Source organism: Adiantum capillus-veneris, chromosome 12 (assembly GCF_014529385.1).
Source record: "Adiantum capillus-veneris isolate H3 chromosome 12, ASM1452938v2, whole genome shotgun sequence".
In the NCBI taxonomy this organism is placed as follows: domain Eukaryota; kingdom Viridiplantae; phylum Streptophyta; class Polypodiopsida; order Polypodiales; family Pteridaceae; genus Adiantum; species Adiantum capillus-veneris.
Genome location: NC_140942.1, coordinates 41,607,322 through 41,627,726, shown reverse-complemented (window position 1 = coordinate 41,627,726; position 20,405 = coordinate 41,607,322). Strand labels below are relative to the sequence as shown.

The window sequence follows — 20,405 nt, the reverse complement described above, 5'->3', positions numbered from 1 at the left end:
CTGCATATCTCTCGCAAACTTGCGGCTTTTGGGGAACCTGCGAACTGCCTGCGTGGAGAAGTTCGAAGTGCTTTTGAGCTCTGTCTGCGAACTCGTTGCACGGCGGCGTTTTTATTGTTATTTGAGCTTTTTGCTAGCGCCAGTGGGAATGTGCCACGTGGTTGCTTGTGCGATCAGAGAGTGGGAAAAGAGCCTTTGGCTCACCAAGTAAAAATCGATGGAAGGCCAAAAAATCCATTGTGAGAAGTCGGTCTGGGACAACGTTGCCACGTGTCAGGTTTTAACTGGATGTTAGTTCACTACTGCGAAGAAAATCACTTATTTACGCACGGATTTTGGTTGCAACAGTGCAAGAGAGACGATCGCGGGAAGGAGAACATAACGAGCATGTCGGTCTGCTCCAAAATTTCTGCATTGGCGCGGAGATCAAGAATCCCTAACACCATCTTCCTAAGAGCAACCTCTACCGCAGCGCAGAAACAGCCCTCCTCTTCTTCTGCGCCCCCGCCTTCAAATCTCAAGAAATTCAACATCTACAGATGGAATCCCGACAATGGGGGCAAGCCCGAGATGAAGACATACACCATTGACACCAACGATTGCGGTCCCATGGTGCTGGATGCTCTCATCAAGATAAAAAATGAAATGGACCCAACTCTCACCTTCAGAAGGTCATGCCGAGAGGGAATTTGCGGCTCATGCGCCATGAACATCGATGGTTGCAATGGTCTTGCCTGCCTCACCAAGATTGACACGAATCCGGCAAAGGAATCGCCCATATCCCCTCTTCCTCACATGTTTGTAGTGAAGGATCTTGTTGTGGATATGACCAACTTTTACAGCCAGTACAAGAGTGTGGAGCCTTGGCTCAAAACCAAGAAACCTCCTCCTGAAGCTGGCAAGGAACACCTCCAATCAAAGCAGGATCGTGCCAAGCTGGACGGCATGTATGAATGCATCCTTTGTGCCTGTTGTAGTACCTCTTGTCCCAGTTACTGGTGGAATCCTGAGCTGTATCTTGGTCCTGCTGCACTTCTTCAAGCCCACAGGTATGTCTGATTAGCACAGTCTTTTTTCTTATTTTAACAACTGGCTAGTATGTATGTTCTTATATTTACTTTATCTTTGTCTTGTGGAGTCATTTCTACTGATGGACTTTCTATGAGGGTTTATGTGGTTTTTTTTTTTGGATGGATTTCTTTTTGGTAAGAGAAAACAAACACTGACACACTCTTATCATCTATCATTTTAGATACATATCAGCGAGGGTGTTAGGCCTTCTTATCTTTAAGACTGGGAATTTCTATTAAAATGTGGTCAAAGAATTTTTTTCCTATAGTAAACCCTTTGACACTGAAATGACCCTTTGACTTCCTCATTTCAGTGTCACTTGTAAATTGAGTAAAGTATCTCGATACAAAAGAAGCCTGGATTGCTAGCCACTGGTTATAACAGTTGGACCTCTTGTTGTCAAAGTGCGTGCGCGCGCGCACTTACACACACACACACACACACACACACACACACACACACACACACACACACACACACACACACACACTTGCCAATGGTCCTATCTTGCAGAAAATCATTTTTTATGTATAGGTCGCTGTGCTAGGGCAACAGAAATCGATTTGTCTTTGGAGTCAAGTAAGAGCTACATGGCTGGGGGATTAATTGATCGTACTTTAAGTTTAAATTTCCTGAAAATATCTGGACATTGGCATGTAGACTATATTTGGTCAGCCTTTCCATGTTACCACTACTTGTATTGTGACGTTGTTTGTCTTTACACGGTGGTCTTTGTCTTCCTTTGATGTAGAAAAAACTCAAGAAAGGCTACAATGGAATCGCCACAATACAAGTAGTGTATCTCTGACATTTTCAAAGATTGAAAGACAGATACCTGTCGGTGCCCTAGTGTGTTTGCTTGATCTCGAAAAAAACGGGGGATTTGCTTGTTTTCAGGCGTGTAAATAAACTCGTTTGTTTTATTGGCCCTGTATATTTGTTGTCTTTTTTGAACGTGCTTATTCGAGTTGGTTTGGGTAGTGTTAAAAGATATATTGAGAGATGTCATATTGATGTCCATTAACTATATAAAAATTAGTCTTAGATTGCACGATCAGTGCTTTGAGATGGTCATATGCATCATCAACAAAATGGGGCAAAGTTTGTTTGTGCTCTCTGTATGCGGAGACATGTTTCCTTGTTTGAGAGAAGACTTAATGACCAGAAATATCTTGCATAGTTTTGCTTTAAATTTTTTTACATGTAGAAGAGTAACTAGTTATAATAGACTTGGACACTCCAAGCCAAAGATCTTCATCAACACATGCATAGTCACAAGAAACACCGTTTTTTTCCTTGAAGAAAGGGATTGGCCATTTGCCACCATTCCGTTTTTGAGAAACGGCGTTTCTGACCTCTCGTTTTTTATTGGGAGTAAAAAATCTGCATGTTACTTTTTATTCTCAATCAATCATCTTTTAGCCTTAGTATCATTTTTATGCACTTGCATTTCTTTGTGCAGGCTTTGTGCTCTATGCATAATGCTTTCCCTCTCTCCCCAAGGTTTACCGGGTACTTGAGAGTGAGTCTTGGGGCTTCTTTACACACTTATTATGGTGTTTAGGCATTTTGAATGGCTCTATGGGTGGTGGGTGTGTGCATGTTTAAGTCCTATAATAGTTTTATACATCAAGTTAATAATTGAATTAAAAGAAATGCCATATCTTGGCCGCTTCGACTTCTACAAAAGCTCTGAAAGTTTGGTTTTTTCGTTTCTACCGTTTCCATTTCTTGTTGTGACTATGAACACACGTGAGAGGGAGAGAGAAAGGAGAGTCGACGCAGCATGGTGTATATACATGTTGGCCCCAAAGACTCGCACCCCTTCTTGGTATTTCATTGTTATTATGCTTCGCGAATCGCAAAATACAATGGCTGAGGGTCCTCTCTTTGGTGATGCTCCCAAGCTAACCTGCCAAGAGTGAGGCCTTGGGTACACTTTTAAAGGGCCCTGGCCAAAAGCAGTACATGAGAAGCTACTGCTTTGAAAGGTTTTGACTCCCAAAAGCTAGTGCTTAGTGGGCTGTCCGTAATGTTGTTGAGTCAGCCGTGTCCGCAAATCCCGCCACAAATTGCAGAAGTCTGCCAACTTCCACGTCAATTGCTCCACATGATTTTGGGATCCTAGCTTTTATTTTTAAAGGTTTTAGGCCCCTCGGTGAGGTTCTACACGTTGGGAGGATTAGGGTTTTAGGCCTAATTCTATTTGTGCCATTCGATTGGAGCTTGTAAGTTAGAACAACTTCTTTTGCTTCTTGTCAAAGGCACTTAGGCTGGGTTTTGTCGTTTAGGCCAAGCCACGTCATCACTTTGTGACATACCCTCTTGAAAGAATTGTAATCGCCCTCGATTATGCTTACCTAGAACAAAAACTAGTTTAGTATACATCCACTCTTAAGTACCGATACTAGAATACACAATATCCAACAATTGCATGAAGACGGCAGTCATTGAACATTCACATCACTATCCCCAACGAGATCTTAGATGAACTTATTTAGCAATCACATCCATATCGCTTTGATCGTTTCACGGATGTCTTGATCTACTAAATTTTGTTACTATCATATCCACATCGCCCCTCAGGTGGCTAAGACAAAATGTTGCAGTCGTTTCATCCTTTAGACACGTACTCAAACAATAAACACATGAGAGCACATGTAACAAATTCATTTTAGGAATTCCCATTTCAAATTACTTTTTTACATAAGTCATTCAACTGAATACTATAATGATAGCCTGTTAGTATTCATGAAATCTCAAAAGAAATCAGCGACTTTATTTCCATCGAGGCAACGTGTGACAAAGGAGCGGAGTAACTCCCCTCTTGTGCAGTCCACAACAGATGCAACCTGTTGATTCATCGGTAACTCTTGGAATAGTCGGTGCTAATCCAAAAGCCTCAAGGTAAGCTCTAGTTTCTGAGGAGTATCTGCTAAGTCCTCTCCATCCACTTGGCATCAAGAGTTGTGGATAATTCCTGAACTTGACCCATGTCAGTCTACCTTTTATTTTCCTTTCCTTATGAGTAGGTTCTATTTGGGAATGAGTCTCTCTTCCATCTCTTTCACTTCTGGTTGCTTGTCCATTGGTGCCTCACCTTTGAATGTTTCAATAGATTCACATTAAATGCATTGTAAATCTTCCAAGTATTTGGTAACCTTAGTCTGAAGGCTACATCATTTATCTTTTCCAGTATCTGGAAAGGTCCATCGCATACTACCATGAGCAGAAGGCCCAATACAACAACCAGATGATGGAAGTGGGTATCCCCTAGCCCCATTCATAGGTGCCCAAGAGTAGGTAGGGCAATGCCAGATAAAATCCCCCACGACCCAACAAGAAAAGAAATATATATGAGGGCGCCCGGTCAAAGTGGGCGGCCGAACAGTGATGCAGCCTAAATGCATATGCAAGGGGTGGCCAGCCGAGAGGCACACTAGCCGTACATGTATGCCCTAGACCTGTGAAGCAGCAGAGTGGTGTAAGTCTTAACACCCCCTCTCAGCACCGGATGCTGGACAAACCGCATGAAACTGAAGATGTGAGGCAAATGATGAAGATGTCTGCTGCGATGTCCACTGAAGGACAATACTCCGGCGAACTCCGCGAGTGTAGCAGCAGTTTGGGGTGTCCCAACCGCCAAGAAATCTCCATGGTAAAGTGCCGTCATGAGCAGTGTAGCAAACTGCTGTACTTCGCCGATACAGTGTGAAGATACTGCGTGAAGGTCTTGAAGTGAGTGTGAAAACAACTCCTTTTCGTGAAAGAAGTGCCTCATTTTTTTGCTAATTTTTTCGATTTAATGCTTCTTTTAGTGCTAGGCTTCATTATGGCTGAGTCTGCCCTTGATCTCCGTAGTCATGACAGAAACTCAATACGCTGAACTTTGTGTTGATGTATGCTATGTGTGTGTGCGTGTGCGTGTGGTGTGTGTTGTGTTTGGGAGCATATGTTAGTACCTAGTTCTACACCCACTATTGGGCACTGACGACGTTAGTGGGGATGTCGTGGTATTTAGTCAATACTATGCATGATGGAGCTGATGGTTATATTGTCTTGTGGGTGACTACCATTGGTCTATACCTTGCACTTTCCTTTAAGGGTGAATCTGGGCTTATCCTGGATTCATCTAGGTATATCCTTTTCGTGAAAGAAGTGCCAATAGACCTATAAGTGTCATGCCCAATAGGATGTGTGGTGTCTAGTCAAATCGTCTGGAGAAAATGGGGAAGCCCAGGAATCGTCATGAGAGTGGCCAGAAGCCTGTCAATGCATGAACCTACAACCCAAGGTCGCCAGGTGGCTAAGCTGTGTAAAACTCCAGGAAGGCCAGCTGTAGCAATCTGCGCCGTAAACATCCTCAAGGAAAGCTAGACTAAACAGTCTGCACTTAAGAAACTACTGTAAGCTGCAGCAGTCACCGATAGACTGCACGGACCACCACCGGATGATGTCTTGTCTGTCACAAGACAGGCACCACGTGCCAATAGAAAAGAATAGACTGAACAGACTTTTAGCACTTCAATAAAAACAAAACTGAGAGAGAGAGACGACACGCGACACGGAGTGGCGGAATTCCACCCCAGAGAGTATTGGGCCCCAAACCTTGGCGCCCCTTTCGATATTTCTTTATATTGAATCAACACAGTACAAGCTGGTACTCTAGACTCTGCAGCTTCTCCAAGAAGCATGCCAGAGAATGAGCCCTAACCTCATATTTAAAGGCCCTTGGCCTGAAAAGCACTTACAGTGAAAAGCCTTCAAAACTCAAAAGCTTCTGGTCCAAAAAGCAAAGCCAAAAGCTGCCAGCGTAATTTACGGAAACCCGTATAGTTGCCACGCCATCATCCAACGCAAAATGTGAAAATCCGTACAACCTGCCACGTCATCATGCTAGCGCAATTTTCGAAAATCTGCCACGTCATCAGTTTTTCCTGTGTGTGTGGGTCGTACTTTATTATAGTGCTTTGTCACTTGGGGCCCCATCAAACGGGGTCCCCATAAGTTGGGAGGACTTCTTCTGTTACTTGTTCTTCTTAGGGTTTAGGCCCCTCGGCCGGCATCTGTAAGTTGGCTCCATTCTTTAGGCTTTGACACGTCAGCAGTTTCTTACATTGTCAGTAGGTAGGGTAGTCTAAGATGAGGGGAAGGCCAGACTCAACAGTTTGCGCTGTGAAGGGCCTCTGAGAAGAGGTGTGGTCAGACCAAGCTGTTCGCATCGTAATCATCTCGTAGAAGTAGGAAGCCAGATTGAGCAGTCTGCGCTGTGAAGATCCTCTGAGAAGAGGAAAGGCCGAACCAATTTGTCTGCACCGTCTTGCCTGTATCTCCTGCCTCCAATCCTTAGTGTCAACCAAAACAGAATCCACACCAACAACGCCACTAAACCGCATCTCGTTGTGGCTCTCAATGTGAATGAGCTGGGAGTGGCCTACTGCCCAGGTCGGGGGATAAGTCTGCTGTAAAGTTAATGAGGGTGAGTGTAAGCAACTCTGAAGGTAGCAATCCAAACGATCAGGAATGTAGAAGAGCAACTTACTACCATCCAAGCCAAGCTCCGGGTGACTCCGGATGTAGTCGTGTAATGCATGATCTCCCGCATCTCGCGGGTAAATCTTTAAGAGAGTCCAAAGCACTGTAGTCCCACTCCAGTCTGTATATTTAAACAATGAACTTGTCGAAGAAGAGATCTAGGATCCTCATCCTAAGTCCATGTAGATGCTCCTGTGTAAGCAAGTGATCTAACGTGTCGAGGTCAAGTGGTAAGTGTCTGTCCACCCAAGATGGTTGTGTCCTCTCTGGAGATGTTGGAATCCCATATGCCGTGAGCATGGCCATATCTCGTATGAACTCCTCTGATGAGTGCATAGGTGTGTCCATAGCAAACCACAAGTCATCACCCCCTCTAGAGTGCGCAACCGTCAAATGATGGCTGAAATGAATGGATCTTCCAAGGATTAAGGGATAGGTCTCTCGTCGCCGTAGAAGGTACCATCTCCAAAGCTGTAGCAGTCCACAATAACCGCTCAGACAACCATCAGATGGTGTCGTGACGAGCAATGGAGTGATCGACACACAATAGGCGAAAAATCAGCCTGCTGTTTGCCCAAAAAAAAGGGTGCTGAAAACACTGCTCTAACAGAGATTTCAGCGTGCCTGTACACCATCGATCGGTACAGGAGCGTCGCAGAGGTTCAGATGAGGGGGTTCTCGTAGTTCGCAGCCATCACAGAGGGCTGAAACAGAGAAAAAACAGCAAGTAAAAGATGCCAAAAAATGCCGATCTCGTGTATGTACCTGATGTGAATGGATGTGGAAGTACCAAGCAATGTTGGAGACTCCCGTGGATGTCTTAGCCGCTCTTGTGTGTGCGAGGGCTCAGCGTTTTGCAAAAAAACGCAGCAACCACAAAAACGCAGCAAGGGCTGACAAAACGCAGAACTGGTCCAAAAATGCAGGGCTGATTTGATGCGATCTGCTGCGTTTTGCTGCAGGGAGGGGGCGCCAAGAGAGGGAGGATGAGATTGATGCCTGTAGATGCAAAAACGCAAGGCTGAGGTGTAAAAACGCTGATGGTTTCTGAAAACGCTAGGCAATTTTTTTGTAGCTTTCACGCGACGAAAGTGTGCAGAAATGCTAGCGCTAACCTTGGTTTGCTGGATCGTAATGGTCTTCACTTGTTGGCGACTGATACCATGTGAGAGTGCTGGGTTGTGGAGGCTTCTTCATGCTCTGATACAATGTGAGTGTGCGCGTGTGCGGAAGCGTGAGAGAGAGAGAGAGAGAGAGAGAGAGAGAGAGAGAGAGAGAGAGAGAGAGAGAGAGAGAGAGAGAGAGAGAGAGAGAGAGAGAGAGAGAGAGAGACAGGAACACAAACGCAAGGTATGGTGGAAGAGGGGGTGATCACTATGAGCAGAAGACCCAATACAACAACCAGACGATGGAAGTGGGTACCCCCCTGGCCCCATAAATAGGTGCCCAAGGGGAGGTAGGGCAATGCCAAATAAAATCTCCCACGACCCAACAAGAAAAGAAATGTATATGAGGCCAGCCAGCCCAGAAGTGGGCGGCCGAACAATGATGGGAGCCTAAATGCATATGCAAAGGGTGGCCAGCCCGGAGGCACAATAGCCATCCATATATGTATGTCCTAGACGTATGAAGCAACAAAGTGGTGTTAAGTCTAACAATATTCTCCTCTATTGCTCTTCAAAGCAAACTTGTGAATCGGGGATCTCTATCTAAAACTATAGATATTGGCGTGACCCATGAACTATTGAATGGAGTCCGCCTTCTTTTGCAAACATATTGCTGTATCTCCTTGGGAAACCGCAACAAAACCGCTCAGCGTGTTGCTTGAAGGTAATTTTCTTGAAGGACAAGGTTGGGAGAAATATCCCGGAACCTCTAGCAATAATCGTCTAGGGTGTCTTCTTTGGTTGTCCCAAGATGGTGCCAGGCTGTGATAACATCCTCTTTATATTCTTCGGTGAGCGATGTGGAGGTGAAAACATGTTTGAATTTTACAGGGATATGGGTGTTTCCTTTCACGAAAGTATGGTTGACCACCAAGTCTGGGCATTTCCTATCAGATAAGAAGATGCTCTTCGTACTGTAGAGTGTTCAGAAAAGCGTCCTCTCGTGAAAACAATGTCGAACTCTTGTATGAAAGCAAGAGCTCTGTATACATCTTTATATCCCGAAAAGGTGTGGAATTTAAGTGCTTGCCCACCCCTTTTAAAGCTCTTGGTCTTCTCGCCCTCCTCCTCAAGATGGTCAAATTGATTCAATTGGTAGCCTGGTCTCCCTCTCTTTCCAAACGTCGACGTGTCCAAATCAGAATTGTCCGAGGACGACGTATCCTCATGAGAGCGGTCATAATGTTTTTTATGCTTTTGGGATCCTTTGTGGGATGTGCTCTTCTTGGTTCGTCGGTTCTTCTTGTTCTTCTTGCTCTTGTGAGTCTCTCCACTTCCGATGCTTCCCATCCTCCCCGTTGCAATCGGAGGAAGAGGAACTCTTAGAGTTGTCTGAAGTCAAAGATGAACCTAGATCATTCTCAAAGTTTACACGCTTCTTGAATCTGCTAACTGCTTCGAATGTAGATTTCGAGCCTAGGTAGCCGGTGACTACCATGGGTCTATACCATAGTAATAGGGGACGCCCTTTTTCAGGCTTCCCGTCCCCACTTTTCCGTCCCCACTTGCCGTCCCGCTCTCTTTTTTACACTAAAAATCCATTTCAGCCCCGTCCCCCGTCCCCCGTTCCCCCGTCCCGGAATGCGTCCCTTGTGACTATGGTCTATACCTTGCACTTTCCTTTAAGGGTGAATTTGGGCTTATCCTGGATTCATCTAGGTATATTTTTTAGTTGTATAGCGGACATGCAGACTTCACATTGTGAAGTTTTCGTCCGAGTTACGACCAATTGATATTGTGATAATTCTTTCTATCTTTTGTGGTAGCGTATGCCCTATCAACTACCTCATTTTTGTGCTAATTTTTTTGATTTAATGCTTCTTTTAGTGCTAGGCTTCATTTTGGCTGAGTCTGCCCTTGATCTCCAGAGTCATGACAAAAACTCAGTACGCTGAACTTTGTGTTGATGTATGCTCATGTGTGTGTTGTTTGTTGTGTTTGGGAGCATATGTTAGTACCTAGTTCTACACCCACTATTGGGCACTGACGGCGTTAGTGGGGATGTCGTGGTATTTAGGGTGAATTTGGGCTTATCCTGGATTCATCTAGGTATATTTTTTAGTCATATAGCGGACATGCAGACTTCACATTGTGAAGTTTTCGTCCGAGTTACGACCAGTTGATATTGTGCTAATTCTTTCCATCTTTTGTGGTGCGTATGCCCTATCAACTACCTCATTTTTGTGCTAATTTTTTCGATTTAATGCTTCTTTTAGTGCTAGGCTTTTGGCTGAGTCTGCCCTTGATCTTCGGAGTCATGACAGAAACTCAGTACGCTGAACTTTGTGTTGATGTATGCTCATGTGTGTGTGTGTGTGGTGTGTGTTGGGTTTGGGAGCATATGTTAGTACCTAGTTTTACACCCACTATTGGGCACTGACGACATTAGTGGGGATGTCGTGGTATTTAGTCAATACTATGCATGATGGAGCTGATGGTTATATTGTCTTGTGGGTGACTACCATGGGTCTATACCTTGCACTTTCCTTTAAGGGTGAATTTGGGCTTATCCTGGATTCATCTAGGTATATATAATCTCCTGAATGACTTTTCTTTCGAGGTCTGTTTGAAGACTTTGTTGATGTGCTGCTCTACCGCATTGTCAAACTCATCTTGCAAGTGCAGAATGAGCTTGACTTGCTGCTCTACTGCATTGTCAAACTCATCCTGTGAGTGCAGTTGTCGCTTATTTGTACTTGGCTTGGATTTTTGTTCGTTGCCGACTTGAGAGGTGAGTGAATGGTCGCTTGCCATCCTGAGTGGATCTCGTCAAGTGGTGATTCTTCAAAAATTTCGCGTATTGCCAGTCCGTGGCGTATTCAAGCATCTGGTTGGCATAGATGAACTTGAAGTTGTCGTTGGGCTTCCATCTTTTTGAGGCCGCTCGGCGGAAGAGAGCCATACTCGGCTCAGGAGTCCTCGGAAGAGCTCTGACTCTTGCTAAAACCTCTATGGGTCTCCTCACTCATGCGAGTAGGTAGAACCATTTCCTCCTTGCCAGATTCACTGTAGGAATCCAGGCGTGTTGCAGAAAAGGGATTGGATCCTTTCTAGAAGAAGAATCATCTAAGCTTTGATACCACTGTAATAGACTTGGACACTTCAAGCTGAAGATCTACATCAACACACGTGAGAGGACTGGACTGGACTGGAAACAACTCAACTCAACAAAACTTGAAAAGAGAGGGAGAGAGAAGAGGAGAGTCAATGCGGCACCGTGTAGTTCCGCACCCAGAGGTGCTGGCCCCAAAGATTGGCTCCCCTTCCCGATATCTTTTTATTATTATGCTTCGCAAAGTACAAATTCTGAGGGTCCTCTCTCTGGCGATGCTCCCAAGCTAATTTGCCAAGAGTGAGGTCTTGGATACACTTATATAAAGGCTTTGGCCAAAAGCAGTTTTCAGTGGGTTGTCCGTACACATTGCCACATCAGTAGTGTCTGCAAATCCCGCTGCAAATCGCGGGAGTCCGTACGAGCTGCCACGTCAACTGCTCCACGCAATTTTGGGGTCCTAGCTTTTATTTTTAAAGCTCCTCGGCTAGGTTCCGTCAAGTCAAGAGGATTAGGTTTTTAGGCCTAATCCGATTTGGGCCACTCGGTTAGAACCTATAAGTTGGAACAACTTCTGTTGCTCCTTTTCGAGCTACTTTGGCCGGGTTCTTTCGTTTAGGCCATGCCACGTCATCAATTTGTGACACTAGTCTAGGGAATGTAGCTAGTTTTGTGATAGTACAATATAACTTTTACATATTTTTCCTTCAATCTTTACCTATGCCACACCTTTGTCTTTACTTTTTAGGTTGGCGTCAGTTTCTTTTGTCCCCCTTTTTCCTTTTGGCTTGCTAGTTATAGCACTTTGTTTATGTGTGTTCTTACAATGAATTATTGATTACCTGGAAAATAGTTCATGGCTCTAAGAGAGTCATGTCACGAAACTAGTTTCAGTCTATTAAGCTTCTCTATCTTATTTTTTGGAAGCCTTTTCTAAAAGCATAATTGTTTAAATAATGTTTTTTTTTTGTCTAGAAACAATTAAGGCAATCCATTTTTTTTGTTTATCCGTTTTCTTTTGTGCCTTGCGTTTGTGTTTTTGTGATTCTTTTAGCGCCTTTTATAATTCATGAGTTCTTATCAAAGTATGTATATTAGTTTATTAAGAGGCTCACCCATGAAGAGGAGTTTGGTAGCTGCTAAGAATTTTTAAGGGGCTAAAAGTTGGTGAGGTGGCTTGATTTACCTTTGAGTAAATATGTGATTTAGGCATAAGAAAGATGGTTTATGCATCGGTAGTCTTCATGGTATTAGGGGAAGAGAGTTCTCCTTTATCCAAGTGTGTGAGTGTAATGTGTAGCGGAAGTGATTTATGGTGATAACTTAGGATGAGTTCTTAGTGCGTACTCAAAGGTTCCTTTTAGTTCATGAGGGGTTTATGCATTGGTTTCATGGTGTTAGGGAAGAGATATCTCTTTTATCCGAGTTTGTGTGATGTGCAGCGGAAGTGATTTATGGTGATAACTTACGATGAGTGCTTAGTGCGTACTCAAGGTTCATTTTAGTTCACTAGAGAGATGTGCAATAGATTAGAGAGAGAAGAGATACTATGAGTGAAGGTTTTGTGAGTGATACTATGCTAAAGTTCTCGGACATGCAAGTCTTGTGTACAGGCTCACAAGGGTGCCAGAACACTTCCTAGGCTATTTTAAACCCTAGAGCTTGCACATAGGGTTAGATGTGCACGTGACAATGAGTATTACCTGGTTGTGGGTTGGCCATCCCCTTCTTGGCATATTTCTTGGAGTATGTTTTGGAGGCGGCCAGCCTTCAGGGCCATCGAGGTATAGCAGGGCAGCTCATGTATTTATTGAATCAGTGCCCTTATTAGCTAGTAGAATTGGAGTCGTGAGTTACATTTCTAGCTTATGGCTGGATGCTCACGATGTATTAGAATTTAATTATCAATCGGTAGAAACTCTATTCTAGATTTTAAATATCAATTGGTAGAAACTCTATTGTAGATTTTATACCATTGTATCGTCACAAACCGAGTTGTTAAAGCAATGTAGGGCAAGGTAGTTATGAACCATACGTTATTCTAACCTTATGAAGGTATATATTAGGTACAAATATGATACGCGTTATGTACAGTAGGTACGCAATGTATTGAACATAACGTACATAATCATTTTTTCTCTACATTGTTGTTCAAAGAATAATTACATACATAGAATAGATTTTAAGTGAGCCCGCAACGATGCTTTCAAACTATAATAAAGAGCTTGAAAGTGTGAAAAAATGGCTCTATCGCCATACCTTTTCTAATTTTAAAGAATGAAATGTGTGAGAGAAACTGATCAATAGAATACGTAGGGTACCAACTGGTTTGATAAGTTTTTTTGGGATCAATCATCACTTTATCAACTTGGTCAAACGGAAACAATCATGTGCCGTAAATTTTCGGCGATGACTCATACCTATTTGCTAATAGGGCCTAGGTCCTTGTGTGGGGGCTGGTCCACCACCCAGTGTGGGCACCCTCTTTGTGAGACGGTGGACTCCGACGTATGTATGCTCGTGCACTTATGGATGCTGAGGTAGGAGGGGCAGCCCTGTTTTCTAACTTGTGAGTCGTAGGCCTATGGCCCCCCTCTCTCCACCCGCTCGTTCTTGTGGCCTGCTTGTTGTTTTGAGCTGCCTCTGACATATTGTGCGTCTACTGGGTATGTTGCTGTGCGCAAACTAAATTGAGCATTGGAATCAACATATTAGCAGGCTACATGAAATCTGTGGTGTCGAAAACAGTTACTGTAACCATGCATCACTGTCTCTTGGAAGAGTGTACTGTTCTTGTTTTGTTTTGTGTGTATTAGGGGAAGGGGATCTGCACTTCGTTGATGTGGTAGGTTCGTCCGCATGTTCAGTAGGTTTGTCACACTAGCTGATCTAGAGCAGCTATGAGCGAGTGTAATAGGCACAGCTTGTAACATACAAAGCATTTATGTCCATTATGGCCTACCATCGAGAATAAGCTTCACATTTCACCTGATGTATCATGGATATCTGTTACAATTCAAGTAGAGGGGGATTAACTATGCATATCATGTTTACGGTTTGGGAACCCTGATAAATCACAATTGTATTAGGGCTATGTCAAGTACTGTTTTGTGATAAAATCTCTATTGTTCATTATAAAAAGAAAAGCAGTTTCAGTCGCATACAAGCCTCTGTGAGCGTGTTTGAGGTGGAAATGGACCGTATTATCTGAGGCCCATAAAAACTCGTGTTTTTCTTTTGAAGATGAATTTCTTCTTGGAATTGTACTAATTATCACTCTGGCTTATCTTGGAGGATATCTTCATAGCACCCTTGTCTGAAATCTGCAAAACAATATCAAAAAGCACGCTTGGTGTATGTCAATGAATTGTGATTGTATTGTAGAGGCTGTGTGTTTGTTTTTTCCTCCTGTTAAATTGAAGCACTTCCAGGAATAATGGGCCAGTGGTGGAGCCTTGTTCTCTTAATTGTTATGTACGGGTTGAAGTTTTAATTTAACTGGATGTGTGTGGTGTGTTGCAGGTGGATTGCTGATAGTCGTGATGAATATACGAACGAGCGCTTAGAGGCACTTGATGATAAATTTAAGCTTTATCGCTGCCACACTATCATGAACTGTGCACGTGCTTGTCCAAAAGGATTAAATCCTGGTAAGCAGATAGCCAAAATTAAGAAGTTACAGGTTACAAGACCACGGTGATGCATCGAGCAAGGAACTATGGATTGACAGAAGATGGTAAAGAATTCGGCATTATTGACTTCCATCTATATTTTTTTGCTATACAAAGTGGTGCTTGTTTGATGTAAAACTGGAGAATAAATTGAGACTTGTCTCTCTGTTGGCAACTACAAGGGAAAGTGTAAGCCCCTTGATGTAGAAACTTTGTTGATTTGTGTAGCTACTTCTGTAATAACGGGGTCTCTCTCTCTCTCTCTCTCTCTCTCTCTCTCTCTCTCTCTCTCTGTGGGGCATGTGGGTTTGTGTCGATAATAATGGGTTTGAGTGTGAATGTGTTATATGTCTAGATACAGGTGGATCAATAGGCATGATTATGTCTTTTTTGAATGTATGTATATGCCTGCGTCGATATAAATACAAATAACATGTTCTTTAGTTTTATGGTGTTTGTTAAATATTATGCATGCAGTTTGTATGCCTGTAATAGTGCTCATTTGTGTAAACATGTCAATTTATCTTTGCAGTAGCCGGCGGCTAGCCATCTGTTCGTGATGTTATATAATGTTGTTGATTGTCTGTCGACATTTTGTGATGTCGGTAGGATCAGATTTACTTCTTCCATTAGCAGCAATGGGCAGTTTAAGCTTAAGCACGTGTTGTGCTTAAAGGGTTCATATTTGGTAAAAGAGAGTTCTTCTAGTGTCCATATCGATTTTGAGGTATCATACCAAACAAAGCAGGCCACTGTGAGGTTCTTGTTGTCACGGAGGCTTTTTTGTATTTATTTTTCTTGTGATGGTACGTTTGATTTAAAAATTCTACCACATACTTGATGTAAGTTTCTCACTTGGTAGATATTCCCTACATTCACGTGTGCCTGACCTTTTGCAATGTATTATGAATGTCATGTGCTCTACAAGGTTCTTTAAAAAAGGAATTTTAAATTCCTTGAGTGGTTAGTCGGTGTCGCATGCATGTGCGCATGCAAATGTATTTTTGTGCTTGCTTTTGTGGGTTGTGTGGTGTGCATGTGCATATATTTTTGTATGCAAGTCTAGAGACATAGACTTATGTTCTAGATAACAGTGCTTAATGCTTTTGTATGTGCACAATATATGGTTTTTATAGTAGATAAATGCCCAAGAGCTTTACTTTTTTTCCCCCTCCCTCATTGTTCAGTAATTTGTAACATGTTAAACAACATGGCAATTCCTCAGTAATAAGTTTTTGTTAAGTCTCTTTGTTGGCCATCTATAGTTTTTGAGGAGCAATGCTTTAGCTTCTTCATATCTTGATGTACTTTGGTTGTTGTATACTTAGAAGCTATGACTATGATTGCAAATAGGTGTAGAAGTTTACAAAAATTCTAGACAGGAGGTTTAAAATTGAGCTTTGAATTGCGCATCTTGTGGTGTGCATTCACAGTGTATGTGATGCAACTCTGGGGAGGAGAAATAGATTAATAGAAACAAAAAATGATATTGATGATTACAGAAGGAGCTTAGTGCATATTATAACCTTTTAACCACCCCCAAGCTCTCTCTCTCTCTCTCTCTCTCTCTCTCTCTCTCTCTCAATCGCTTGTCACTCTCACTTCCAATCCCAATCACACACACACACACACACACACACACACACACATGCAATCACAATCTCGATCGCACTCACAATCACACTCTAGCAGCTTCTCTGACAATTAAGGCAATCTCACAATGATCGAAAAGCGGATATTTTCATCGTTAACTCTAGTCTTTTAGTAATGCAAGGTGAAAAATTTGTCCGAAGGATGCGTCTTGCATATGATTACAAAATGGTGCTAAAAATGTTCAATATGTACGAATCTGAAAAAAATAAACTTTTTCTATTTTTTTCTTGAAGTGTACAATTTTAGGCTGTTTTTAATTGCTCGTAGCTTCCAATCGGCCCTTGAGTCTTCTCTCACATCAATTCATGGTACTCTTCAACCGTCGTGTGATTCTGAAAGTCGTATCCTACTTGAATTTTCCAAGTTGCAAGTGGGCAATTTCTATAAAGATGATGTACAACATACATTTCTTACTTTTTCCTTAAGCTATGGGCTACAATGAGCATCTAAAACATGAATTTGCAAATATCAAAGTGCCTTTTTTTTTTTTTTTTTGTGTTGGAGTATTGCATTTCCTACATAAAATATTGCCTTAACACCTTCAAAATTGGTTCTCAAAGAGTGCCCCCGGTCAAAATTGGAAACTGAAGGAAAACAATCACAATGAACTCTTAAACAATGAGCAAACTTTAAACAAAAAATATTTCCTTCAAACAAAAGTTATTGCTAAAAACTTTGAAAAGAAGTCGTATTATAGCGAGCTTTGTGGATGATTCCCTCATGCTACTTAGTCATTCCAATATTGTCTTTAGTAGTATTTTTTTGTTAAAGGGAACTAGGGAGGGGGAGAGATGCATGCGCTCATAAACATCTCACATGTGTAAACCTAAACTATAATACAATGGTTATGAAATGAACCCTTGTTGTACTCATGGTAAAAATAACCATACTACAAAGTATTGTAAACTTAAACACGTGATAAATCACAAAGAGCATTTAAAACATCAAGGAAAATAAAAAATTGACCTTGCCATTGACAATGCCAATGACGAAGATAGCCTTGTGGGCTTATCTATGACAACAATGTTATATTGTAAAAATCAAAGAACTTCGTGCACCAAGCCTTTTTTTGTGTAGGGATGGATTGCGAGTCTCTCCACATACTATATGTTTAGGACATGGCTAGTGTATAGTGTCTCACCCTCTGTGAGTTGTGAGGGGAGAATTGGGTAGTACTTTGTTAGCAGCTACGTTAACAGATCCATTGAATGCCTATGCTAGTGGCAATTTTGTAATTTTCCCATTATATACATGCAAATTTCATATTTTTATATTCCTGTAAGGAATCACACTTACGAATGCCACCATATGCCTATGCTTATGGCCATTTCATAATTTTCTCATTATATACAACCAAATTTCATATTTTTACATTCTTCACAATTGTACTTATAATTTTCATGAATGTATACATGAGCTCCGATTGAGTAGATTGGGTATGTGAAGGGATTGCAACTCGTAATTCATGTATCCAAATCACTTAGATTGCCAATTTTGAAAACCTTTTTGGCAAGAGGACCCGATTTTCACCATTGGCACAAGTATAATGACCAATTTTATTATTCGTAATCTTTTTGCAGTTAATGAATTGAGTGCACTATGAGATGCGTACTTCTACCTACATACATGCTTTATCTATTCATTATCTCCCCATGAATTGAGTGCACTATAAGATGTGTGCTTCTACCTACATACATGCTTTATCTATTCATATCTCCCTCATGTAATGCCAATTTTTAATTCTAAGAACGACCTTGTGCTTCCAAGTAAAAGCTTTGCACAACCACATAAATTGTGTTATTTTCATGTTTTTGTCTTGAATCCCCTCTTGATTTTTCAAAACTTTTTATTTATTTTGAATTCCAAGAGTATCAGCGAATAGAGCTCACCTTTATAAATCTACAAAGTACTCTAGCTGCCTGAGGATTCATTAAGGGTAACATATGGTAACATGTGGGTGTAAGAAAGGGGGTTTATTCAAGGGAGGAAAGGTGAAATTTACAAAGATCAGTCCCTTTTTTAGGAGTAAAAGGGTTGCTTCTTGCACACATGGGACATCCCCTTACTATTACTACATAATTCCTCACGATTGATTGTAAAAGTTGACTTGCTAAAATTAGATCAATTGTAAGAATCATGTTTTCATCCGACTATGTGAAGATGGATTTGAGATTCTACTTGAGTTCTAATAGGGTTTGTCTCTCAGCGTAGCAAGTTTGTTTCTTATTGGTTCACATAAACAATTGTATTCGGTTGGTGGATATAGACTAGCTTTTGGTGATTTTGGTTCACTTGAGACTGTCATTGATTAAAGTAAGTTATGACTGTGTGTTATGAAATCCCGACACTGCACGTAATGTACATTCTTCAGAGTAATATTTTTTTCTAAGGACCTCGTTAGTACTGTAATAATATTAGTAGAGTTGGAAAACCCCGTAATGTTTGGCAACTTAAACTAGAAAAAAACATGTACTTAAATCCATTATCCAAAGCTTCCTTTAGATCACTCTAGAGTAGTGACCTTTACCTTATTTTAGTAATTGGTTTTACTGGCTATGCTGAGAAGTTTGGGAATATTAGGATACTTGCCAGAAACCCCTTTAGTGTTTTTAGCCTTTTTTCATTTAGTGTAGTATGCTTGGGACTTTAGGATAAGTCTTGGAGGTATTCAATGAGTCAAAGATTGATTGAAGTTATTTTTCTTATTTTTCATATCCGATGTACTTTTTAGTATTTCAAGGAGTAGGTAAGAGGTTTACATCATTAGAAGTGTGAACCACCAGAAGTTTGCATCAAGTATATTTTAAAATCTTGTTGATATTTGTATCTCTAAGGGCCAAACCAAAAAAATGCGAAGTGTTTTAATGCTTAAACAAACTGCCACATCATTGAGGGAACACTCTACCACAGCTAAGACTTGAATAGTTCAAGTTTGCTACCTTTAAAGGTCACGAATTTTAACATTTTCTAATGATAGTACCTTTTGTTTGCAAGTTTATTGATTTTCGAGATGTGCATATGTATGAATGCATTTGGATCACAAAATTGGAACCAAAAGCACAAACTGGTATTGAAAAAGCACTCTAAGACTAGAGATATCATCATTTAAAAAAAAATGTATTTTAAGTTTAATAATGTATTTTATCTCTCTAAAAATGACTATATTACCCCTATATTAGAGAGAGATGGCACAAGAAACCACATGTCAAAAGACAATGATGCACACAAGGAAGTGCACTCATAGCTAAGAAAGAGTTAGAAGATGAATACCATTTTATAAATGCATGAAAAATTTCCTAAGATTTCACAAGATTTTACGAGGCTCGAACGAGATTTCGATCGATCCAAAATGGAAAAATATGGCTTGCAAAGAGTGGGAACGGGAAGCAAAGTGAGTAGAAGAGCATGTGGATGGGCATTAGGGTTTGAAACATTTATTTGCCTCTTTTAAAATCACACAAGAGGTTATATATCCACATTCATACTCCCATACTTTGAACTCTTCCACCTCCTTTTAGAAATTCAAAGTTATTATTTTTGAAAAGGGAGAAAACTTGATCTTCACGAAATTGATGATAACTTGCTTAAAGCAGGTGAGATTTCAAAACTTTGTTTTTTCAAAATTTAACTCTTTTCAATCTCTATAACTTTGTGGAAGAAGTTGAAAGCTAATTTGGAAATTACAAAGGTGATATGATAAGATTAATAGAGACTATCAAGAATTTTAGGAACCTTTACACGTATTCCATATACTACTATGCTATGAAATTTATTCTTTACAAGCTCATAACCGAAGCCCCATGAATTCCACTCCTTTCTCTACAATATACAAGTATATTGATTATATATTGACGCTTTGAAGAAGAGGAGAACGACATATGATGATCAAGGAAGCTACTAAGTTTCTTTGAATCATTGAGACCTTAGCCTCCATAGCCCTACGTGTACTCAATGTTGTAATGGTTATAAAGGACTCCAAGAGTGTGAGTAATAAAAAGCATATTGAGAGGGATTGGCCTTATGAAATTGGATAATTTTGTGTTGTTTCATTTTAGTAATTTTTCTTCATTTTGGTTATAAGAGTGCTAGTAGTATGTGTGTGGAAATGATGCTTGGTTATGAATTAAAAAATCTCATTTATGCTAAAGTGAATTTATGATTAAAGAACACTAAATTTCATTGCTATTAGAGCTTGACATTTTTCTCTCTTACACAAGGTGGAGGACAGATGTAGCATATAATTTTTGGGAGTTATAC

The 20,405-nt window shown here is 41.1% G+C and overlaps 1 protein-coding gene across 1 annotated transcript; it reads left to right on the top strand.

The window, feature by feature from the left end:
* Positions 1 to 337: 337 nt before the first annotated feature.
* LOC147445631 (succinate dehydrogenase [ubiquinone] iron-sulfur subunit 2, mitochondrial-like) lies at positions 338 to 14,738 on the top strand. Its single transcript, XM_086525085.1, has 2 exons — positions 338 to 1,049; positions 14,347 to 14,738. Exons 1-2 carry the CDS (start codon positions 388 to 390, stop codon positions 14,522 to 14,524), a joined length of 840 nt encoding a protein of 279 aa, XP_086381211.1. The 5' UTR covers positions 338 to 387; the 3' UTR covers positions 14,525 to 14,738.
* Positions 14,739 to 20,405: the final 5,667 nt, after the last annotated feature.